Source organism: Haliotis rubra, unplaced genomic scaffold (genome assembly GCF_003918875.1).
Source record: "Haliotis rubra isolate DU_JTF1 unplaced genomic scaffold, ASM391887v1 Scf146, whole genome shotgun sequence".
NCBI lineage: Eukaryota > Metazoa > Mollusca > Gastropoda > Lepetellida > Haliotidae > Haliotis > Haliotis rubra.
In genome coordinates, this window is record NW_025765403.1 from 332,033 (window position 1) to 358,253 (window position 26,221).

Sequence of the window (26,221 nt, forward strand, 5' to 3'; positions counted from 1 at the left end):
TTTGTGGTGGTGTGATATATGTGAGAGTGATATATATGTGGTGGTGTGATATATGCAGAGCTACAGATAACTTTTTGGGTCATTGAGTTATGTACTCGCTTGTGTTCATCTCAATTGGGTATCCTAATTTTCCTTTGAGTAACCAAATACATTGTACTCATCTCACTCAAACTCAATTGGGTATTTTGCCATTTTCCAATAATTTAAAGATATAATAAAGTTTTAAATTTGAGTGTTTTTTATTTATATTTGATCTGTAATATGAGAAGCAATAAGAAAAACTGCAAGTTGTCAAGTTCATATCCTGAAATAGAACCTCTCAGTATACCTCAGTTATAATATCTATCCACCGGTACGCATATTAAGATTTGACATTTTTGTGTGTACGCGTGTAAGATCACATTTATTGAGTATTTACAACAATTCAAGCGTACTTGTACGCAATAGACTTAATAGGAATTGAGTTTTCACATAAATATTTGCGTAATTTACGCAGATACGCAGCTTATCTGTACCTCTGTATATGTGAGAGTGATATATATGTGGTGGTGTGATATATGTGAGAGTGATATATATGTGGTGGTGTGATATATGTGAGAGTGATATATTTGTGGTGGGTGTGAGTGATATATGTGGTGATGTGATATATGTTGATATATATGTGGTGGTGTGATATATGTGAGAGTGATATATATGTGGTGGTGTGATATATGTGAGAGTGATATATATGTGGTGGTGTGATATATGTGAGAGTGATATATATGTGGTGGTGTGATATATGTGAGAGTGATATATATGTGGTGGTGTGATATATGTGAGAGTATGTGTAATGGTTATGATGAGATATCAGTGAGAGGGTATATCAGTGACTTGTAATTGTGAGGGTATGGTATGTTTTTCTTTGTTTATTGCTGTGCTCATCAATATTCCAGCTAAATGGCAGTGGTCTGTAATCAACCAAGTCAGTGAGCCTGACAGCACCATACTGTTTGTTGTCTCTTACAACAAGCTTGGGTTGCTGAAGACCAAGTCCAACCCAGATCTTCATGCATTGTATGTATGTGTATTAGAGTATGCTATGTATATATGTGAGTATGCTATGAATGTGTGTCATATTATATGTGTGTGTGAGAGTATGCTATGTGTGTGTGAGTATATGTGTGAGAGAGTATATGTATGTGTGAGTTTGCTAGGTTTGTGTGAGAGTATGATATTTATGTGTGTGTGTTTGCTCACACAATGTTTGTGTATGAGTATAATGATGATGACGATGATGATTGTGTGTGTGTGTGTGTGTGAGAGAGAGAAAATATGAGAAATGTCTGTGTGTATGTTATGTGTGCAATGTGTGAGGGTGTTCGGTACATAAACCCACCGTGAGTCAAATGTGGGTTGTATTACTGAACTGTTGTTCAGTACTATCATCTGTCACAGGCAAATACTTCAAACCTGCCCTCATGAAACACTGTCAGGTCCCTCTTAGCTAACACAGTCACATTCCGAGACTTCTCAAAGCATTGCATCTCAGAAGGCGTGATGATTCATTACGACTAGCTCTAATGTGGTTGTGACTGAGCATTCATCATCCTGGCAAGGGAAAAATCTTTGTAGATGGACAGAATTCTTAACCGGGTTGCGATCTCTGCTGCACCACCCTCCACAGATCAACAAAGTTGAATGTTTTTTACTTATTAATATTTCCATCTTCATTATTATGATAACAAATGAAACCATTTTCAAGTTTAACTTCATCTGCCAGTGGTGAAATATGTTATGACTGAAAAAAATCGAAATCAATTCACGTCTTTATATTTTTGTCTTATAATCCTAATTAATTAATTTATTATTATATTTTTATGCATTTCGGAACTTTATAAAAAGTACACGATCTGTTTAGTGAATTTATGACAAGTCAGCATCTACACCGAAGAGTCGCATAGATCGCAATAAAGAAGTTGTCTATCCATAAAAATCTATCCTGTTTATCATACCAGTTTCTAAATGCCACTCAAAGAAGTAATAACTCGTGATACTTTCTCAACTGGTCAAAGGATTAACCGATAACATGCTGATTGATTAATTACTTTTATCTTGCACAGCAAGTTTGTCTAAAGGTAGTGTTGATGTATGTAGATTTATTAGCGTCATAAACTGAATACACCCTGTCGTAAAGTGCCATCTGTTAGCATCTACACCCAAACATCACATCGATTGCACTATAGAAGTTGTCTATCCATAAAACCCCATTCCTGTTCATTGCTAGTTAAAACGATTTGTACATTTTTTCGTATATTTTTGCATATTAGACTGTTAAAAGACACATGACACGAAGGTGTATTCCCATACTGCCTACAGTTCCAAACTGCCTACAGGTTAAAACAAAATGATATGGTCCAGTGATCAGGAAGTGAATACACTGCTCTGACCTGTTCTACCCTGCTAAAATGAACTTGACTAGTTCGCTGGTTAATGAACTGACCTATTCTATGGTGTCTTCCCACTCTGCCTACAGAAGTTTAAAAAAATTACAAGTGTTGGTTGGTAGGACATCTTTATTCATTCTGAGAATTCTCAGTCTTTACATGGTGACATGGATTTATCATGAAAAACTGATAAGTTTTACAGTCTTTCAGTGGTTTTACTGAACATTTGTCATTATGTGATGGATGCAGTTGGTTCCCCTTCTAATTTATTAGGAGTTTAATTAACTGAGAAGATTAGATCTTCTCAACAATTTAGTCCTTACCATGTTTTTCATCATAATCTGACAAAGACAGAAAAAGCCTGTAACAACATAGTTAAAACAAGCCTACCCAACTTAATCAAATAGGATTAAGTTAATCCTGCTTTGGAGATTACAATATAAGCATGTTAACTGCTTCCGAAAACTAAATTAAACAATATCATTGTACTTGTCTTGTAGTCTTTATTGGATGAGAAGACTCAAAACATACTATACACAGAAGTAGATGGACAGATATATACTAATATAATCCCCCTAATTATCCCTTACTCCAAACGAAGCACCCCTTCTTCATTGATAATTGGGCTGTTCCATTATTCTACAGGGCAAAAATCTTTTCCCACGGTGCCTACAAGATTTTTGTTGGCAGTTTGGGATGTAGGCAGTTTGGAACTGTAGGCAGTATGGGATCTAACCGACATGGAACAGGTTTCTGTGTCAGCTGCACAGGAATGAATATCGTTCCTTTATGTGGATATTGATGGGTACATTCCTAAAACATGGTAATAGCCTGACGTTGTTGCTATAACTTTACTCTGTTTTAATTTAAAAATTTGTATTTGGTTTTTATTCATTTGTTGTTGCATCCAACAGAATCATTCCAGTTCATTCTTTTTTTCTCAGTGAAGTTCAATGAGACAGACAATTGCACTTAGGGTGTGTGTGTGAAACGTCTAGATATTACAATCTTGTCATAAATTCACTAAAAACAGATCTTGTACTTTTTTTAAGTTCCGAAATGCATAAAAATATAATTAGGATTATAAGACAAGAATATAAAGACGTACAGTGACTTCAGTATTTTTCAGTCCTAACATGTTTTACCACTGGCAGATGAAGTTAAACTTGAAAATGGTTTCATTTGTTATAATAATGAAGATGGAAATATCAAAGAGTAAAAAAGATTTTTGTTGATCAATTTCAGGAAAAGCATATCATATTTATACTACCAATTGCGCATAAATCTCAACCCAGTCAAGAATTCTGGGATATCATCTGGATACTAAAGGCGGAATACAATAACAAAAGCAACAAACAGTCCCGGGGAATTGCTCTGGATCAACTGAAATTTAAATTCCAAGCTCCATCCCTGAATAGCAAATAGTCTCATTTCCCCATTAAAGTAATGAAACTCTCTCTGATGATGGCCATTTGTCAAGAGGGAATGTCTTCAGTGTTAAAGCGTGATGTCAGATACTCCGTGACACATAAGCTCCTTGTTTACGTATGTTTGTTGCATTGTGACGGAGACTAAGGTTACCTGCATGGAAGCAGATTAAGTTACTCCAGGTATTGTGGGAGAACAATGCCACTTGACAGGACAATACAGCAGTTGTTTAAGTGGACCACATTTCTTTGATTGTGATTATACTGTGTTCACTTCACATGCAACATTACGACTAGGACAAAACACCATCGGTTGTTGATTATAGCTCTGAACTCACAGAAATATTTGTACACAAGTTCCTTGTTTTTTTTAATTTGGGAGAGTAGGACTGGTGTTAGATATGGCATTAAGGAGGTGTGTATGGTTTTGTTTGTCCTTCAGTTTTATATGATGGAGGTATGTAAAGAATCAAGTCTTAACCAGACAATCCAGTGATTGATATTATCAGCATTGATCTATGTATTATGATATGATCAGATGCATCAACCAAGTCAACCATCTGGTCCCGTTAGTCACCTCTTATGACAAGCAGTGGGTGCAAAAGACCAATTCTAACATAGATCATCATGGGTAGTTGTATTTTGTAATGTTTTGGTGAAGTGTATGAACAGAGGTTTTACTGACTTCAAGCACTTGGAGTATTTCTCCAATAGCAATCCATATTTAACTTCTAAATGTAATGGAAATGCTTCAGAATGGGAATTGAACTTTATCATTTGCATTTGGGTTAAAAATTATAAACACATTGATGCTGAGGATAAAATAAAATAAATGTCATTCTAATTATATCACCATTTTGGCCAAGCCAGGGATCATAGGTTCCAAACACTATTAACTGATTCTGTCTTGGCGACTTCCACAACGTCAGGGAGAACACTTTCATTTGGTCACAATGTCTCACCTGAAGACACTGTTGTAGTGTCCTGTTTGCAAGGTGAGCTACTGAACCCAGTTCTGTGACATGAGAAGACACGATGTCTCACCAGAAGACACTTTTGTAGATTACTGTTGTACAAGGTGAGCTACTGAACCCAGTTCTCACCGATGAGAAGACACTTTTGTAGTGTTCTGTTTGCAAGGTGAGCTACTGAACCCAGTTCTGTGACATGAGAAGACACGATGTCTCACCAGAAGACACTGTTGTAGTGTTCTGTTTGCAAGGTGAGCTACTGAACCCAGTTCTGTGACATGAGAAGACACGATGTCTCACCAGAAGACACTGTTGTAGTGTTCTGTTTGCAAGGTGAGCTACTGAACCCAGTTCTGTGACATGAGAAGACACGATGTCTCACCAGAAGACACTGTTGCGACGTCCTATCAACAGAATGAAGGGAGGTTAAGAACACCAAAGAAACGTGTGGTGTTAAAAACATGTAGTCCGAACGCAAAAATAAAACAAACTTGTTAAGCATTGGGCAGATTGGAGTGGATCAAATATGACACGAGATTTCTGTTGGCTTATTCAATCACCTGTTTGCTGCCAAATTGGGCATGCAAGCTGGCGAGGAATACCAAGAAAATGTCAACACTGAGAGCAAACATGAGAGCTTGTTGTGTAGCCCGGCAAACGTTGTAGGCCATTGCAAAGAATTAGTGGGGATTTCAAGGAGAGATCTAAATATCAACCTCTACATGCAAGTTTACAACAGTTAACAGGGATTCAGGTGTTTATATTTTGTTTTCAAATATTCACATGGTTGTTGATTGTTTTTAAACTGGAGGTAATCATTCTTTAAGAAATCTGTAACATACATGATAAAAGCCTCCAAATATGCCCCCCAAAAGAATGATGAAAGCGCTCGTCTTACAAAGTAATGTATTTAGGCTTATTAAGAAAACAATGTGTTTGATGATGTAGTTCAGGAATATGATCAGGAAATATGAAATGTTGCCATGAAAACACAGGACTGTCACTGCAATGTTGACGGTGTCTTTTAGCTATTTTGACACTTGTCTAAGCAAACTATTTGAATGGCGGGTGCTACCAGTTGGGCAGTACGTGCGTACCCTTCCCACGAACACCTGGTGTCATCACAGATTTCCAGTGGTCCATATGCAGTTTTCACATGTATTTTGTCCTTTACACCAAATGGAATGTGTATCTGAGGATGGTTAACTGGATGCTCTTTTACACTGATGTTTTATGTGACATTCTGTGTATCTTGGAATTCATTTCCTAGGTTTTGAAAATAGATATGTTTTATCTGATTATAGACCTTTAAATACCTAAACTTGTCATACTCTTCAAATTTAATTCTGTTTATATGGTGACTGGACAAACATACTTGGAGGCAGTTGTTATCAATTTAACACAATTTTGAATTTCATATTGTTCATTTAACTTTGACTTCCAGACACAGCAGATCAAAAGTTGGGTAATGTTTGATAAGAAAACACCTTCTCAAAGCAATAAGCTGTGCTCCAGTGTCGAATGTTTACCAATGAGATTTGGGTTAAGACACAGTGTAATTGAGCAGTATTTGCAATATACGCCCTGTTTGTCTGTGGTAGCTGTAGGTGGACTGGGAGTATGGTGTATATTGACAACGTGGCAGGTCATAAGGCTAGGTGCTTCAGACTGGTGTGTGAATGCTTCAATACTGTGTAGAGTGATTGAAATATACATGATATGTACATGTATTGAAATAACCAAGGGTGTATAGGTGACAGTGAAAGCACACCACAGAGGCCTGTGGGTGAAATGTGATCATAGTGGTCTGCTTTCTGCTGACTTGGACACAAGCACTTATACTTATGATATTTTAAGATGCTTCCCTTATAAAAACACACTACAACCAGTATTGAATGACATTGCAATCATAATTGAAACACATTTTAAGGATTATGTACATGCATTGCAATTATTATAGTAGAGAATCTTGAAGCAATATTGTAAGCGCCTGACAAACATACAGCGTTTTGCAACTATTTATTGTCAATACAGCCATTATAGTAAACACATGGCAACCATTATTGTACACACATGGCAACCATTATAGTTAACACATGGCAACCATTATAGTAAACACATTACAACCATTATAGTAAACACATTGCAATCATTATAGTAAAAACATTACAACCATTATAGTAAACACATGGCAACCATTAAAGTAAACACATGGCAACCATTATAGTAAACACATGGCAACCATTATAGTAAAAACATGGCAACCATTATAGTAAAAACATTACAACCATTATAGTAAACACATGGCAACCATTATAGTAAACACATGGCAACCATTATTGTAAACACATTGCAGCCATTATTGTACACACCTGGCAAATATTCATCCATTATAGTGATAAACACATGACAACCATTATAGTAAACACATTACAACCATTATACTGACAAACATATTGATATATTCACCAAAACACATGGCAACCATTATAGTAAACACATGGCAACCATTATAGTAAACACATGGTAACCATTATAGTAAAACATTGCAGCCATTATTGTAAACACATGACAAAACCATTATAGTAACACACAATACAACCATTATAGTCAACATTCACCACATACCCGGACAAACCATTATAGTAAACACATGGCAACCATTATAGTAAACACATGGCAACCATTATAGTAAACACATGGCAACCATTATTGTAAACGCATTGCAACCATTATAGTAAACACATGGCAACCATTATAGTAAACACATTACAACCATTATAGTAAACACATTGCAACCATTATAGTAAACACAGTACAACCATTATAGTAAACACATGGCAACCATTATAGTAAACACATGGCAACCATTATAGTAAACACATGGCAACCATTATAGTAAAAACATTGCAACCATTATAGTATTTTAACACATTACAACCGTTATAGTAAACACATGGCAACCATTATAGTAAAAACATGGCAACCATTATAGTTAACACATTACAATCATTATAGTAAACACATGGCAACCATTATAGTAAACACATGGCAACCATTATAGTAAAGTCATAGCAACCATTATAGTAAACACATGGTAACCATTATAGTAAACACATTACAACCATTATAGTAAACACATGGCAACCATTATAGTAAACACATGGCAACCATTATAGTAAACACATGGTAACCATTATAGTAAACACATGGCAACCATTATAGTAAACACATGGCAACCATTATAGTAAACACATGGCAACCATTATAGTAAACACATTACAACAGTTATTTTGAACACAATGGAACTAGTGTTATAAACACATTCTAACCATTATTTTATACAAATTGTAACCATTATGATATACACAATACAACCCTTATTGTAAACACATTGCGACCGTTATTATAGACACATTGTAACCATTATTGTCAATACATTGTAACATTTTTTTTAAACACATTGTATCCATTTCTTTGTAAAAGTTATAATCATTATTCTGTCCGGGTTCCTGTGGCCCAGTGTCCATGGTGTATCTAAACCTAACATGTATGTTTCAGACTAGACAACTGTCGCAATGCCATGATGATTGCCCAGGACAAGTTTGACATCCCATTGGTTGTCCGGCCTGAAGACCTGGCATCACCTCACCTGGACGACCTGTCAGGCATGACCTATCTGTCCTACTTCATGAACGTCGACTCTCCGGGCTACCTCGCCACGCTTCGTAACGTCAATGCCATCAATACCCAGGGAGGCAGAATCGATGATTTCAGTGTAAGTTGATGGGAACTCATTAGATCTATTCATCTTTGACTGGAAAGAATAGTTTTGTTTTGGACATTCTTGCCTACTTGCATCTGTTTATTATTGATTATTTGCTGGTTCTCTAGTGGTATTTGGGGCGGTGGGGTAGCTTAGTGGGTAAAGCATTCTCTCGTCATGCCGAAGACCCAGGTTTGATTCCCCACATGGGCATATTCGTTGTGTGAAGCCCATTTCTGTTGTCCCCGTTGTGATATTGCTAGAATATTGCTAAAAGCTGTGTAAAACTCAGTCAATCACTCTAGTGGTATTAGGGGTCATGGAAGGCACTGTTGTCAAAGTTGCAACATTTGGCTAGGAAGAGTTATGTCCCTTAGATGTCCAAGAATCCTGTGATAGTGGGTTTAAATCCTGGACCCACCCTAACTTATAGATAATGTTTATTGGTTTGTCAGCACTGTGCCTGTACTTGTGGAGTCCACCAAAATGGTAAACCGCCCAAATCTGCATCACTTGGGAAACTTTCCTCCAACATCACTGGAATACTGTTCCAAACAGTGTCAGGCCAAACCCACCTTCTAGAGTTACATCTCATTGGTTGACAGGACACAATCCCATTGTACTTGTTTGGCTATTGGTGATTCTCCTCTACAGTTCTTCAAAATATCTTGAAACTGACGGACTAAGCTCATTAATGTTCAGACTCACCGTTTCCAACTCACCGGTTGGGTTGAATGTCTCTGTTTCCCAACTCACCGGTTGGGTTGAATGTCTCTGTTTTCACCAAAACTTCAAAATCGTTTACTAGTTACGAAAACTTATATTTCATGTAGAGGCATAAGCAGCAGTTTCGTGATTGCTGTGCAGGGATGTTGCTGTGCAGGGATGTTGCTGCAACACTCTGCAGTTGTTGTTAGCTGATGTGTTGACGTCGTTATTTTCTTGGTAGTTGGGATAAAGCAGGTGTAATTCTCACAGGTATCATGGTGAACATCTTCATATTCCAAACACCTTTGAAGATCCGGGTTAGAATTGATCTTCAGTAATCCATGCTTATCGTAAGAGTCAATTAACAGGATCGGATGGTCAGGCTCGTTGACTTGGTTGACACATGTCATCCTATCGCAATTGCATAGATCGATGCTCATGCTGTTGATCACTGGATTGTCTGGTCCAGACTCAATTATTACAGACCGTCTCCATATAGCTGTAATAATTCTGTGTGTGGCATTAAACTAAAAACTCACTCACACATATTCCAAACAATATATTTTGAATCAATTGACAAGAAAATTTGATTCAAGTTTTTAAATGTTTGATTATAAAGTACATCTGTTTTGATGTCTTCAGAGTAGCTGGAATGATGGGACCCACCTGTGCAACTTGGTGAAGTCTCTTGGGCAGAACCCTGGTTCCATCAGTCCCAACCACGTGGACAATATACAGACAGGTAACATGATAGATGTGGCAGCTGCAGGAATATCCTGACAGGCTTACTGCGACAGTTACGGGCAATTAACATCATAGTCATGTCTGTAGAGTGTTGTGGCTGACCCTTTGCTTTGAAACATACACTTGTACTTTACAACGGTTGCATGACACATTCTAAAATTGTGAAATCATACTTATAAAGCAGTCATAACATATACAATGTGTGTTCATGGATATGTGTATATACACAGAATATACAGTCTATGTTCATGTGTACATATCTGTCCACACAAAATATGTGTGTGTTCTTGTATACATGCACAAAATATGTGTGTGTTCATGTATGCTCTTGTATACATGCACAAAATATGTGTGTGTTCATGTATGCTCTTGTATACATGCACAACATATGTGTGTGTTCATGTTTGCTACATGCACAAAATATGTAGTCGATGTTCATGTGTACATGATTATTTGCAAAGGTTCTATGGCATGTGTTCATGTATACACTTGTATCTATGCATAAAATATACGTGCATGTTCATGGACACACATTGAGGCATATGTATTTACATGAAATATTCATGATGTATACATATAATTAATGTATTGGGACATAGATATCAGAAAAACCAGAATGCAAGACGTTGTTGACAGTCATGACATTAACACTTTTTTTCTTGCTGAAGTAAAACAGGTCTGTCAACAACAAGGAAATGTCAATGTTTGTACTGAGAGTTTGGGAACTTTCATGATAGTGATAGCTGAAGTTGGAGCAGAATGTGAACCTCTGACTTACTCTTCTTTCACCCCATAACTATCAGTGTCCATCTTGCTGTTGTATATTCCTTGTTTATTTCACCTCATAACTGTCAGTGTCCAATTGGCTGTTGTATATATCTTGTTTATTTAACCCCATAACTGTCAGTGTCCAATTGGCTGTTGTATATTTCTTGTTTATTTCACCCCATAAGTGTCAGTGTCCAATTGGCTGTTGTATATATCTTGTTTTTTTAACCCCATAACTGTCAGTGTCCATCTGGCTGTTGTATATTTATTGTATATTTCACCCCATAACTGTCATTGTCCAATTGGCTGTTGTATATATCTTGTATATTTAACCCCATAACTGTCAGTGTCCATCTGGCTGTTGTATATTTATTGTATATTTCACCCCATAACATGTCATTTCACCACATTGTTGTCAGTGTCATCTGTCCTACAAACTGACTCTTTTTTTATTTAATGCAGGTATTGACTGTGGGCGGCGACTAGGTGTGGAACCAATTCTCTCAGCAAAGGAGATGGCTGACCCCGAGGTTGAGCACCTCGGCATCATGGCATATGCTGCTTACTTCACCCATCTGAAGCCTGTCAAATCACTTGCAGACAAGGCAATCATCGATGGGAACTTCAGTAATGTTTATGTTGGTCAAGAGGTGGGTTGTGCTTGTAAACAATGGTTTTAAATTAAAGCTGTACATCTATATCAGCATCAGTATATACCAGTCATTTGGTGATAGCTTCATCACATCCATTGGTGGACTAATCCTGACCAATCTCAAGATCCGGGTTAGAATTGATCTCCAGTAACCCATCCTTGTCGTAAAAAGTGCCGACTAACGGGATCGGGTGGTCAGACTCGCTAACTTGGTTGACACATGTCATCGTATCCCAGTTTGCGTGGAACAATGGTCATGCTGTTGATCACTGGATTGTCTGGTCCAGACTTGATTATTTACAGGCCGCTGCCATATAGCTGGAATACTGCTGATTGTGGTGTAAAACTAAACTCACTCACTCACATCCATTGGTGAACGTTTCGAACTGCTTCTGACAGAGGGCTATATACTCCTGGTGTTGATGTTTGTGTCTGACAGAGGGCTATATACTCCCCGTGTTGATGTTTGTGTCTGACAGAGGGCTATATACTCCCCGTGTTGATGTTTGTGTCTGACAGAGGGCTATATACTCCTGGTGTTGATGTTTGTGTCTGACAGAGGGCTATATACTGTAAACGTATTATATTTCGCGCAGGTTTTATTTTCGCAAGAAAACATTTTAGCGCGAAAATTTATACACCGCTAATAAACCTGTCATTCATTCAGTCTAGCCACGCTCGCCCCTGAGTTGTTACCATAACACATCACGTTTGAAGACAGAAATCAACGGGAATCTTAAAATGACGACTGATCATACTTAACTGTCGCTGTAATGGATTTCCCAAAACATAATTAAATAATGAGCCAAATCCCATTGCCGAATTAGCTTAAAACAGCAATGTGTGTTGTGGCCGCCATGGAAATTGGTCACATGACAGATGGTTTGATACAAAACAGATTACCTGAAACGACTCGAAAGAAATAATACAGCAGTATTTTATTTATTCATTAAGATTTTATTCACCAGTACATCATGAAGTTTAATAGTCACTAACACTCAATCATCTCATTCACAACAACCCGGCTTGTTTGAAATCACAAAGAGCTTCATATACAGTATAAGTTAATTCACAAATCGCCAGAATTCGAACATAAGACTGATGTGTTTTTCATCTCTACCGGGAGTAAACGGATTACTGTGTACTAGTATATCGCACAGATAGGGATTTCCTGTGAGTAAGCAATAAACGCCGCCTGACAGGTTAAGCCACTCTGTTTGTTTTCACTGCTATTAGTGGCGGCCAAAGAGACAGCTGGCAGTTCCGGCAATTACTGATTGCGCGAATAATTGACCGCGCGATGTAGTCTAAACTGTCAATTCCGCGAAAATTGCACCACGCGAAAATAAGTACGTTTACAGTACTCCCCGTGTTGATGTTTGTGTCTGACAGAGGGCTATATACTCCTGGTGTTGATGTTTGTGTCTGACAGAGGGCTATATACTCCCTGGTGTTGATGTTTGTGTCTGACAGAGGGCTATATACTCCTGGTGTTGATGTTTGTGTCTGACAGAGGGCTATATACTCCTGGTGTTGATGTTTGTGTCTGACAGAGGGCTATATACTCCTGGTGTTGATGTTTGTGTCTGACAGAGGGCTATAAACTACTTGTGTTGATGTTTGTGTCTGACAGAGGGCTATATACTCCTCGTGTTGATGTTTGTGTCTGACAGAGGGCTATGAACTACTTGTGTTGATGTTTGTGTCTAACAGAGGGCTATAAACTACTTGTGTTGATGTTTGTGTCTGACAGATGGCTATAAACTACTTGTGTTGATGTTTGTGTCTGACAGAGGGCTATATACTCCCCGTGTTGATGTTTGTGTCTGACAGAGGGCTATAAACTACTCGTGTTGATGTTTGTGTCTGACAGAGGGCTATATACTCCTCGTGTTGATGTTTGTGTCTGACAGAGGGCTATATACTCCCCGATTTGATGTTTGTGTCTCTGACAGAGGGCTATAAACCACTTGGTGTTGATGTTTGTGTCTGACAGAGGGCTATAAACTACTTGTGTTGATGTTTGTGTCTGACAGAGGGCTATATACTCCCCTCGTGTTGATGTTTGTGTCTGACAGAGGGCCATATTGATGTTGATATTTGTGTCTGACAGAGGGCTATAAACTACCCGTGTTGATGTTTGTGTCTGACAGAGGGCTATATACTCCCTGGTGTTGATGTTTGTGTCTGACAGAGGGCTATATACCCTGGTGTTGATGTTTGTGTCTGACAGAGGGCTATATACCCCTCGGTTGATGTTTGTGTCTGACAGAGGGCTATATACTCCCCGTGTTGATGTTTGTGTCTGACAGAGGGCTATAAACTCCCGTGTTGATGTTTGTGTCTGACAGAGGGCTATATACTCCTGGTGTTGATGTTTGTGTCTGACAGAGGGCTATATACTCCTGGTGTTGATGTTTGTGTCTGACAGAGGGCTATATACTCCTGGTGTTGATGTTTGTGTCTGACAGAGGGCTATATACTCCTGGTGTTGATGTTTGTGTCTGACAGAGGGCTATATACTCCCCGTGTTGATGTTTGTGTCTGACAGAGGGCTATATACTCCCCGTGTTGATGTTTGTGTCTGACAGAGGGCTATAAACTACTCGCTGTTGATGTTTGTGTTTGTTTGTCTGAAAACTCATATATGTTTGACAGAAAACCTTCCGCCTGAACATTGATGATGATGTTTCGGCTGGTGACTTCCGCGCTGAGGTCATCGGACCCGATTCCATCCCCCCTGTAAGGTTGAACTGGTCTGGACGCACTGCCACAGGATCATTCACCCCCTCCGAGATGGGGCAACATAGGGTGAGGCTAGACTAATGCTCACTGTCTGAATATGTATAATTTTGACAGAAGCCAAAAATCATTTTACATTGAAAAGGAGCCCCAGTGTCCAATTGGCTGCCCCAGTGAGGAGGGAGATTCAGAACCTGAGGAGATCTAGACTTGCTCATTTAAGGCTTTAGCATTGCAGAAAGGACAAGACAGAAGGGAAAATAATGCAGTTCGGAGACTGTGAGACAGACTAAGAGTGATGGTGCAGTATTGGGTGGGCTTTACCAGATACAGATTGTGGCTATGTTTAGATTCCATCTCTGGACGAAAGTTAGTCAACTTTAGAGTATCCATTGTAGGTTTCATGCAAATTTTATCTATTTATTGTTGGGAAGCTTTAAGCTTTCTGTTGAAAAGAAAGTGCTGATGTTTTGCAATTGGATTGTTGGCTGTTTTTGTGTATATGAGTTGTCTCCCTTTCTAACCTCTTGTCCTGTCTATTTCAACAGCTAAATGTGTATTGTGTGAACGAGCCCCTCGCCTCTTGCCCAATACCATTCAAGGTATCTTCAGACAGGTCAAAGGTCACCTTCCACCCAGTAGACAGGTGTCCTGTAGGTGTCATCACAGAATTGAAGGTAGGTGTTCATTTTATTGACATGCAGCAGCAAAGTAGACCAGTATATCTCTTCCACGTCGATGCAAAATCTATGTCACGCTGTCTGACAATATTCTACTCCACACCACACTTGATCAATTTATCAACTTAGGTGTTCAGAAAAGACTAAATTCACCATGTTTGTTGTCAAGAAATAATTATCATGCAGGTAAAATTGTATCATCGTCGCGTCGCCATCGTCATCAATAATCATCATCATCATCATCATGGGCAAGCGGTGGGGTAGCCTAGTGGTTAAAGCGTTCGCTCGTCACGCTGAAGGCCCGGATTCGATTCCCCTCATGGGTACAATTTGTGAAGCCCATTTCTGGTGTCCCCCTCTGTGATATTGCTGGGATATTGCTAAACAACGGCGTAAAAGCATACTCAATCAATCAATCAATCATCTTCTTCATCATCATCATCATCATCATCTTGGTTTGTTTCTCATTGAATCCAGGTGATAAGTGGGAAAGCAGATTTCTTTGTTTACAAGAAAACTGCTATAGTGGAGAAAATCACAAATGAATCATTTGAACTTTGATTTGATTGTTGTTCAGCACAATATGTCTGCTACAAGTGAACTATCATGCTGTGTATGTTATCTGCATCCAGTCTGTGTATGTCCAGCCCTGACATCCTCCTCCTCATCCTCGTCCTGGTGTTCTGTTTCCAGGTGGACACGTCGTCAGCTGGCCAGGGAGACATCCGTATGGAGGTGGAGACGCCTAATGGCCATACCATGAACCTCCCTGTGGTCTACAGGCAGAGCATGTACACCGCCAACTTCACCCCCGCAGAAGTCGGTATGTGCTTTTACTGTTACATTGCATTTCATAACTGAACCTGTGGCAAGTGTGGCAAATGTAGCAAGTGTGGCAAGAGCGGCAAAAGTAGCAAAAGTAGCAAGAGTGGCAAGTGTAGCAAGTGTAGCAAGAGTGGCAAGTGTAACAAGTGTAGCAAGTGTGGCAAGTGTAGCAAGAGTGGCAAGTGTAACAAGAGTGGCAAGTGTGGCAAGTGTAACAAGAGTGACAAGTGTAGCAAGTGTAGCAAGTGTGGCAAGAGCGGCAAAAGTAGCAAAAGTAGCAAGAGTGGCAAGTGTAGCAAGTGTAGCAAGTGTAGCAAGTGTAGCAAGTGTGGCAAGTGTAGCAAGAGTGGCAAGTGTAACAAGTGTAGCAAGAGTGGCAAGTGTAGCAAGAGTGGCAAGTGTAGCAAGAGTGGCAAGTGTAACAAGTGTAGCAAGTGTAGCAAGAGTGGCAAGTGTAACAAGTGTAGCAAGAGTGGCAAGTGTAGCAAGTGTGGCAAGTGTAGCAAGTGTAGCAAGTGTAGCAAGAGTGGCAAGTGTAGCAAGTGTAGCAAGAGTGGCAAGTGTAGCAAGCAAGTGTAGCAAGCAAGAGTGGCAAGTGTAACAAGTGTAGCAAGAGTGGCAAGTGTAGCAAGAGTGGCAAGTGTAGCAAGAGTGGCAAGTGTAACAAGTGTGGCAAGTGTAGCAAGAGTGGCAAGTGTAACAAGTGTAGCAAGAGTGGCAAGTGTAACAAGTGTAGCAAGTGTGGCAAGTGTAGCAAGTGCTGCGTATAAATACTTATCACTGTCAGAGACAAGAAATGATCTAAGCCTTCCATAAAAAATGATTTAGTGGATTGGTTGGTCTGAGACGCAATGTCATCATATGCCAATCGTGAAGATTGATGTTCATGACATCCGTCACTGGATTGTCTAGTCCAGACTCGGATATTTATAGACTGCTGTCTTGTAGCTGGAATACTGCTGAGTGTTTCTGTAAACAAACAAACAAACAAACAAACAAACAAACTGTCCTTACTGTTATGTGTCGTTACAATCTACAGGTGACCATCGTATATTTGTCCACTACGACAATGAACAAATAGTTGGAAGTCCATTTGTGGCCAAGGCTTTTGACCCGTCCAAGGTGAATGTGTATGGCCTGGAGGGAGGTTCGGTGGGCCGAGCACTCAGCTTCACAGGTGGGTCGTGTTGTAGTTGTATCTTGTTATATTACACTGATGAAATGTCATACTGCACAAGGTCTGGAGGGAGGTTCGGTGGGCCGAGCACTCAGCTTCACAGGTGGGTTGTGTTGTAGTTGTATCTTGTTATATTACACTGATGACATGTCATACTGCACATGGTCTGGAGGGAGGTTCGGTGGGCCAAGCACTCAGCTTCACAGGTGGGTCGGTTGTAGTTGTATCTTGTTATATTTGTTATATTAACTGCACATGGTGACAGCACTCAGCTTCACAGGTGGCACGTGGTTGTAGTTGTATCTTGTAATATTACACTGATGCCATGTCATACCGCACATGGTCTGGAGGGAGGTTCGGGTGGGCGAAAGCACTCAGCTTCACAGGTGGGTCGTGGTTGTAGTTGTATCTTGTTATATTACACTGATGACATGTCATACCGCACATGGTCTGGATGGAGGTTCGGTGGGCCGAAAGCACTCAGCTTCACAGGTGGGTTGTATCTTGTTATATTACACTGATGACATGTCATACTGCACAAGGTCTGGAGGGAGGTTCGGTGGGCCGAGCACTCAGCTTCACAGGTGGGTCGTGTTGTAGTTGTATCTTGTTATATTACACTGATGACATGTCATACTGCACAAGGTCTGGAGGGAGGTTCACAGGTGGGCCAAGCACTCAGCTTCACAGGTGGGTCATGTTGTAGTTGTATCTTGTTATATTACACTGATGACATGTCATACTGCACATGGTCTGGAGGGAGGTTCGGTGGGCCGAGCACTCAGCTTCACAGGTGGGTCGTGTTGTAGTTGTATCTTGTTATATTACACTGATGACATGTCATACTGCACATGGTCTGGAGGGAGGTTCGGTGGGCCGAGCACTCAGCTTCACAGGTGGGTCGTGTTGTAGTTGTATCTTGTTATATTACACTGATGACATGTCATACTGCACATGGTCTGGAGGGAGGTTCGGTGGGCCGGAGCACTCAGCTTCACAGGTGGGTCGTGTTGTAGTTGTATCTTGTTATATTACACTGATGACATGTCATACTGCACATGGTTACAAGATGTATGTTATAAAATAGCATATTTATTAACTTACATAAAAGTGTTATAATATAGCATGTTTATTGACTGTACAACAAGATGTATGTTATAATATAGCATATTTATTAACTTACATAAAAGTGTTATAATATAGCATATTTATTGACTGTACAACAAGATGTATGGTATAATGTAGCATATGTTATAATATAGCATATTTATTAACTTACATAAAAGTGTTTTAATATAACATATTTATTGACTGTACAACAAGATGTATGTTATAATATAGCATATTTATTAACTTACATAAAAGTGTTATAATATAGCATATTTATTGACTGTACAACAAGATGTATGATATAATGTAGCATATGTTATAATAAGATGTATGTTATAATATAACATATTTATTAACTGTACAACAAGATGTATGGTATAATGTAGCATATTTATTAACTGTACAAAAAGATGTATGTTATAATATAGTGTATTTATTAACAGTACAACAAGATGTATGTTATTATATCACATATTTATTAACTGTACAACAAGATGTATGTTTTAATACTGTGTGTTTATCAACTGATCTGTACAACATCATATATGTTTTAAAATATTAGTCACCATGCAGGTGGGTTTATTGACTGTACAACATGACATATGTTATAACCTGGTATATTTATTGACTCTACAACATGATATAAGTTATAACCTAGTGTGTTTATCAACTGTACAACATGACACATGTTATAACCTAGTGTGTTTATCTGTACAACATGATGTATGTTTCACAGCTGACAGCCAGAGTGCAGGCGAGGGGGAGGTGTCCGTCGTTGTCGCCCACAACGGAGTGACCATCCCCAGTCAGGTGATCACCCGACAGAACGGGAAGCACAACATCGACTTCACCCCCCAGGGTGCTGGAGTCTACCGGGTGCAGATGTACTACAACAACGTGGAGATCCGAGGTAGTGTTACATCTGGGTAGAAACTACACCTGAGTGAATTATGTGCTGGTTTAATAGGACAATGCTGCTCATAGAAGCCTAGGGAATGTAATTGGAATTCCTCATGCCAGTGTTATAAGGTCATGTTACAGGGTTACTGTGTCTCTAATGTTTCAGGTTCCCCATGTAACCTTGATGTTACAGGGTTCTCCTGGATGTTTAAGTGTTGGTATATATCCTTGATCTTGATGTATAGGGTCCCCCTACACTCTGGAGATTGTGGACTCCCAGATGTTTAAGTGTTGGTATATATCCTTGATCTTGATGTTTAGGGTCCCCCTACACTCTGGAGATTGTGGACTCCTAGATGTTTAAGTGTTGGTATATATCCTTGATCTTGATGTTTAGGGTCCCCCCCTGGAGACACTCCTAGATGAGATCCTTGTGGAGGGTCCCCCTACACTCTGGAGATTGTGGACTCCTAGATGTTTAAGTATATATCCTTGATCTTGATGTTGGAGATTGTGGACTCCTAGATATATGGTATATATCCTTGATCTTGATGTTTAGGGTCCCCTACACTCTGGAGATTGTGGACTCCTAGATGTTTAAGTGTTGGTATATATCCTTGATCTTGATGTTTAGGGTCCCCTACACTCTGGAGATTGTGGACTCCTAGATGTTTAAGTGTTGGTATATATCCTTGATCTTGATGTTTAGGGTCCCCTACACTCTGGAGATTGTGGACTCCTAGATGTTTAAGTGTTGGTATATATCCTTGATCTTGATGTTTAGGATCCCCCTACACTCTGGAGATTGTGGACTCCTAGATGTTTAAGTGTTGGTATATATCCTTGATCTTGATGTTTAGGGTCCCCCTACACTCTGGAGATTGTGGACTCCTAGATGTTTAAGTGTTGGTATATATCCTTGATCTTGATGTTTAGGGTCCCCCTACACTCTGGAGATTGTGGACTCCTAGATGTTTAAGTATATATCCTTGATCTTGATGTTTAGGGTCCCCCTACACTCTGGAGATTGTGGACTCCTAGATGTTTAAGTGTTGGTATATATCCTTGATCTTGATGTTTAGGGTCCCCCTACACTCTGGAGATTGTGGACTCCTAGATGTTTAAGTGTTGGTATATATCCTTGATCTTGATGTTTAGGGTCCCCCTACACTCTGGAGATTGTGGACTCCTAGATGTTTAAGTGTTGGTATATATCCTTGATCTTGATGTTTAGGATCCCCCTACACTCTGGAGATTGTGGACTCCTAGATGTTTAAGTGTTGGTATATATCCTTGATCTTGATGTTTAGGGTCCCCCTACACTCTGGAGATTGTGGACTCCCTAGATGTTTAAGTGTTGGCTATATATCCTTGATCTTGATGTTTAGGATCCCCTACACTCTGGAGATTGTGGACTCCTAGATGTTTAAGTGTTGGTATATATCCTTGATCTTGATGTTTAGGGTCCCCTACACTCTGGAGATTGTGGACTCCTAGATGTTTAAGTGTTGGTATATATCCTTGATCTTGATGTTTAGGGTCCCCTACACTCTGGAGATTGTGTGACTCCTAGATGTTTAAGTGTTGGTATATATCCTTGATCTTGATGTTTAGGGTCCCCTACACTCTGGAGATTGTGGACTCCTAGATGTTTAAGTGTTGGTATATATCCTTGATCTTGATGTTTAGGGTCCCCTACACTCTGGAGATTGTGGACTCCTAGATGTTTAAGTGTTGGTATATATCCTTGATCTTGATGTTTAGGGTCCCCTACACTCTGGAGATTGTGGACTCCTAGATGTTTAAGTGTTGGTATATATCCTTGATCTTGATGTTTAGGGTCCCCTACACTCTGGAGATTGTGGACTCCTAGATGTTTAAGTGTTGGTATATATCCTTGATCTTGATGTTTAGGGTCCCCTACACTCTGGAGATTGTGGACTCCTAGAGTTTAAGTGTTGGTATATATCCTTGATCTTGATGTTTAGGGTCCCCCTACACCTAGATGTTCCTAGATGTTTAAGTGTTGGTATATATCCTTGATCTTGATGTTTAGGGTCCCCCTACACTCTGGAGATTGTGGACTCCTAGATGTTTAAGTGTTGCTATATATCCTTGATCTTGATGTTTAGGGTCCCCCTACACTCTGGAGATTGTGGACTCCTAGATGTTTAAGTGTTGCTATATATCCTTGATCTTGATGTTTAGGGTCCCCCTACACTCTGGAGATTGTGGACTCTAGCATGGTCAGTGTGTCCGGCGATGGCCTCAGCCTTGTCCCAGTCAACAAGACGGCCAGCTTCAACGTCCACACCCGAGGCGCTGGGGGCGGCAACGTCAGCGTTGACATCACTTGTGAGTACCTACGTGAAGGAGCACAGCAAGTTTGAGTAAAACGAGGATAAATGGATTAAAGACATTAAAATGATTTTTTTCAAAATGTAACAGTTTTTGATTTGTAGAACAGGGTAAGTAATATCAAAAAGTCTCATCTTGATGTTTGTCTTTAGTTTATATTCGACCTTTCTTTTGATATGTTTTGAATTTGAATTTTCGACATAGCTTCTGGTCATCTGTCAATATGCATTCAGAAATTAAGAAAACTCTTTGCACAGTTCAAATTTAAGCATGATCGACAAGGAGTTCACATCGGAGAGCTAATTTCACTTTAGGAGTCCTTAGATGAAATACAACAGAAACCTAACCATTGACTACGCTTGTGGTAACACTTCCTTGCTGTAACACTTCCTTGTGGTAACTACAAAGAATTTATGTTCAACTGATACTGACAAGAACACCAATGTCATGTGATGTTTGTGTCGGGAACATAATTACGGTATGCAGTGATTCAGCTGTTTGGGTATTGACACGTGACCGAAGCTGACATGAATGTTGATCATCCTGTGTATATATTGCATGTTGCACGTCACCTAACTTACCTGCACTAACGACCTGCATGCTCCCTGCAATCTCTAACCTCTCACCTGCAACCCCTAGAAACTTACGCAGTCCTATCTACGGTGCATGTGCAATGCATGTCCGTCTCCCCTGGATGCAGTTGATGTAAGTGACATGTCGATGTGGTTGTGCGTGGTTGATGCTCCGGTGGCTTGGTATGACTGGCAGCTGGTTCCTGTATACCATGAAATGTAGCATGATTGACAGGTGCATTCCACTGCATGTGGTTAGTCCTAGCGCTTCATGTGTGTGCTGATTGACGGCTATAGACATGTGTACATTGCAGATGCTTAGGAGAGGATATCATACACAAAGTGTGTCGGGTAGAAATCAGTATGATATAGACATGGGTAGGTATTGCAGCTGGTTTAGCTTCCTGGTGTGTTGTTTGGGGTGATATTGCTTGTACATAGCAAATGGACATGATATATATGTAAATATACATACAACACTATCCGTGTTTTGTTTCACTACACTGGTAAGTTTATGAATATGTATACCACTATTATTTGTAAGTTGTGACAACTTTGTGTGAGTATAATGCATGTATACTTTTACGTATTTAGTTGTTCAATATGACATGATGTATTAGCATGAAGTGGCCATGTTTCCTTCACTGTCATCCATAATTGATAGTGACGCTTACTACATGACGACAGTATGTATCTACAGATTTGTAACGTAGTGCATTGTCTTGACGTGTGAAAGGACATGTATTATGTACACACCGTGGAAGTACAAGCTGTGGATGTCTAGTCTTCCTCTGAATCTACAGCAAAGATGAAGCTTGTAGATTTCGACACCTGCCAATCAAGTGGGGATGCACAGATGAAGACAACAGAAACTACTGAAAGAAGATAGAAGTTGTATTTTATCATGAATGTGAGATGAATGACCTATGAGAGCTGTCAAGGAGATCTATGTGTAAACTGTGTAAATTACAAGGAGAGCTGTTGTACATTGCAAACGGTTGTGTGTGTCCTCTTTAGTCATCCATATGTTTTCATTCCAGTTAATGTTTGATCTAATATGTTAAAAAATGTTTGACATTTCTTCAGAAACAACATGTTTCAACACTGTGAGAAATTTTAAATATATTCCATTTCAACCAGGGTGGAATTGGTTTTCTTCTTGAAACTATTGCTTACCTAAGCTTTAGTAATGTTTTTTTATTATTATCCGATAACCTTTCCATTTAAGAGTGTGACATGTATCTCAGCTTCCAATTGGCTAATATTGCCAGTAATCGCGCCGTAACCACTTAGCACCTAGTCTTTTCCTAATGTCCGTGTCGAACTTGATTGACATCTGATGGTTTGCGCTTGTCGAGTCTATTTACCTGGCTGGCATGTGGACCCTTTCCTACCTCACATCAACCTTAACTGTAACCATGGTAACCCTTTGATGTTCTCATTACATAGTTAAGGTAAGTTTTGACAGGGTTTGGGGATATATACAATAAATGTAGACTAGATGTTTGTTTAACTGGATTTGGGGGTTTGTGTGTTAAACATGTGTTAATAGTGAAATAATTATTCATATCAGGTATATTTTCGATAAATGTGATACTTGTTTTCAGAATAATTGTATAAAATGTGGAGTTACTCAGGATACTGCTTTTACAATTACACCCCCTTCCCCGTTATTAATATTTTCTCAATTTTCCCCGTTTAATAATTTATCCCACTGTATTTAAGCTCCCTCAGATCCTGTGTGTGCCTGCCCATGTGATGTAATCGTGTATGATATAGTGAGTAGGCTAGGATGTATGTTTCAACTCCAGGCATGTCCATGTCCCACAGTTGCATGCTGCATGAGACAGACAACTGGGAGCTATTTCATGTACATTTCACTGTCACCAGGTCACTCAGACTGCATGAGTTAAGGTCTCACATGGGTTGTTCACACTGTGCTGTCGATTTGGGGAAACTTCTTTGGTGCAGTTTGTGTTAAGAAATGGTGATCTTGATAATTGTATAAATGATCAGGGCTTTGTGTAGTTGGGAATGGTGTGTTGATATTTTAAGATTTTATTTTAGGACTAACATTTCTTTCAGCTCCATCGGGAAAGAAAGTAGCATCGAAACTTGTACAGCGAGCTGATGATGAGTGCGTGGTGGAGTACACACCGACAGAAACAGGTGGGGACTTTCTCATCTCATTCGGGGTACTACTTGTGTAGACCCGTGAAGAGACGGGTTAGAATTGATCTTCAGTAACCCATGCTTGTCGTAAGAGGTGACTAACGGGATCGGGTGGTCAGGCTCGCTGACTTGGTTGACACATGTCATCGGTTCCCAATTGCATAGATCGATGCTCATGATGTTAATCACTGGATTGTCTGGTCCAGACTTGATTATTTACAGACCGCCGCCATATAGCTGGAATATTGCTGAGTGCAGTGTTAAACAACAAACCAACCAACCAATCACTTACATAATATTGTTTTAGAGCATTTTTAGCAGCATTCCAGCAATGTCGTGGGAGTGGACACCAGGTTAAGACATTGTACCCATATGGTTAATTGAACCCATGTCTCCGCATGATGGTTGACCACGTCAACCACTAGGCTAGTGACCCCAGCCCTTGTGCATAATGTAGGGTGGTAGAGTAGCCTCCTGGTTGGAGGCTTTGGCCATCACACTGACGACTTACTGTGAGCTGGTACTTGTGGTATGAAGGAATACTGGTTGTGTTACACACTACACATACACTTAAACATGATGGGCATGATGTCTGCATATCTCAGCTGCCCATCTTGTGAACCATTCACTGTGTCTCCATGTTGTATTCCTGAATAGTTGGAAAAGCTGCGTAAAATGCTACTTACTCATAATCAAAAGTATCTGTCTGACTAGCTGTCTGATGTCTGATTGCTGGTAGCTGTCTGATTGCTGAATGGATCGATGTCTGATTAGCTGTCTCATGTCTGATTGCTGTAAGCTGTCTGATTGGTGAATGGATCGATGTCTGATTGCTGGTAGCTGCCTGATTGGTGAATGGATCAATGTCTGATTGGTGAATGGATCGATGTCTGATTGGTGAATGGATCGATGTCTGATTGCTGGTAGCTGTCTGATTGGTGAATGGATCAAAGTCTGATTGGTGAATGGATGAATGGATGAATGGTTGATGATTGGTGAATGGGATATTGAATGGATGTCTGATTGGTGAATGGATCGATGTCTGATTGCTGGTAGCTGATTGGTGAAATGATTGATGTCTGATTGGAATGGATCAATGTCTGATGAATGGTTGATGTCTGAATGATTGATGTCTGATTGGTGAATGGATCGATGTCTGATTGCTGGTAGTTGTCTGATTGGTGAATGGATCTATGTGATCGATGGATTGCTGGTAGTTGCTGGTGAATGGATCGAATGCTGGTAGGTGTCTGATTGGTGAATACATTAATTTCATTGGTCAATGATGCGTTAACAAGTTTCCGTGTCACCCCTCCCAGGAAGGCGACAACTGGACAAAATATTACCCACTGCCACGCTACCTGCCAAACTCTCCACCGAGAAGGTGTATTGCTAGCAATGGTATGACGTCATAATATGATGCATGCAGTGTCCAGAGTTCGAAAACCGTTCGATTAGCTGTTTTTGAGTTTACTATACATGTACAGATTTATTTTACAAACTTTCACTGCTTTATTTAAACTATTTTACACATTGAAACGTTTGCACACTCAACTTAAACATAACCTTGTCAGAATATGTTCCACTGATTTAAAAAAATCCAGTCGGGAGGCAGACGCCATTTTGTTTACATGTCATATAGTCAGTAGAGATCTTAAAAATAAAATAAAATGATATTTTGAACATTTAACATGGAGGTAAGATAAATACGTTGTAGGCTTCTCCCTTGGGTAATACCGTCTGATGTACGCCTCTTTGTAGCAGTGTCATCCCTCGCCTTCTGGCTCAGGTGACACTGCTAAAAAGAGGCATACATCAGACCGTATTAACCTCGAGAGAAGCATACCACTTATAATATAGTGAATACTCCCAATGACTCTGTCATATATAACAGTCTGTGAGAACTGTTTGAGAGGCATTCCAGAAGTTTCAAGTACAAGGAATGACATGCTTTATGGATGATCAACTTCTTTATTGTGTGATAGTGACATTTCGGTATAGACACTTATACCGTTTTCAATGGTGTAAGAGTGCTTGTAAATGGTGTAAGTATCTATACGAAAATGTCGCTATCATACACTATAGAAGTTGATCATCTATAAAGACTTGTCATTCCTAGTCTGTGAGAGTTGGATTTCTGTTTGTCTGTGAAAATGAGTGATCTTCTAGAAACGTTATCTGTATAACATGTCCTGGTTGTCCTATTCCCAGGAGACTACGAGGTGA

The 26,221-nt window shown here is 39.6% G+C and overlaps 1 protein-coding gene and 1 long non-coding RNA gene across 3 annotated transcripts in view; one reads left to right on the plus strand and one right to left on the minus strand.

Annotated features, from left to right (window-relative positions):
- LOC124269623 (filamin-A-like) overlaps positions 1 to 26,221 on the plus strand; it is a 123,790-nt gene that overhangs the window by 24,185 nt on the left and 73,384 nt on the right. For both annotated transcript variants that reach the window (XM_046704659.1, XM_046704660.1), the window contains exons 4-12: positions 8,383 to 8,599; positions 9,938 to 10,037; positions 11,270 to 11,457; positions 14,118 to 14,270; positions 14,750 to 14,878; positions 15,575 to 15,704; positions 16,746 to 16,883; positions 18,730 to 18,903; positions 21,102 to 21,248. In XM_046704659.1, the coding sequence (XP_046560615.1) occupies positions 8,383 to 8,599; positions 9,938 to 10,037; positions 11,270 to 11,457; positions 14,118 to 14,270; positions 14,750 to 14,878; positions 15,575 to 15,704; positions 16,746 to 16,883; positions 18,730 to 18,903; positions 21,102 to 21,248 (1,376 nt within the window). The remainder of the gene's footprint in view (positions 1 to 8,382; positions 8,600 to 9,937; positions 10,038 to 11,269; positions 11,458 to 14,117; positions 14,271 to 14,749; positions 14,879 to 15,574; positions 15,705 to 16,745; positions 16,884 to 18,729; positions 18,904 to 21,101; positions 21,249 to 26,221) is intronic.
- LOC124269624 lies at positions 3,949 to 25,371 on the minus strand. The gene is made up of 3 exons (XR_006896554.1): positions 25,261 to 25,371; positions 21,829 to 21,837; positions 3,949 to 3,959 (listed from the first exon to the last, which is right to left on the minus strand). It is a non-coding gene; the product is annotated as an uncharacterized LOC124269624 (long non-coding RNA).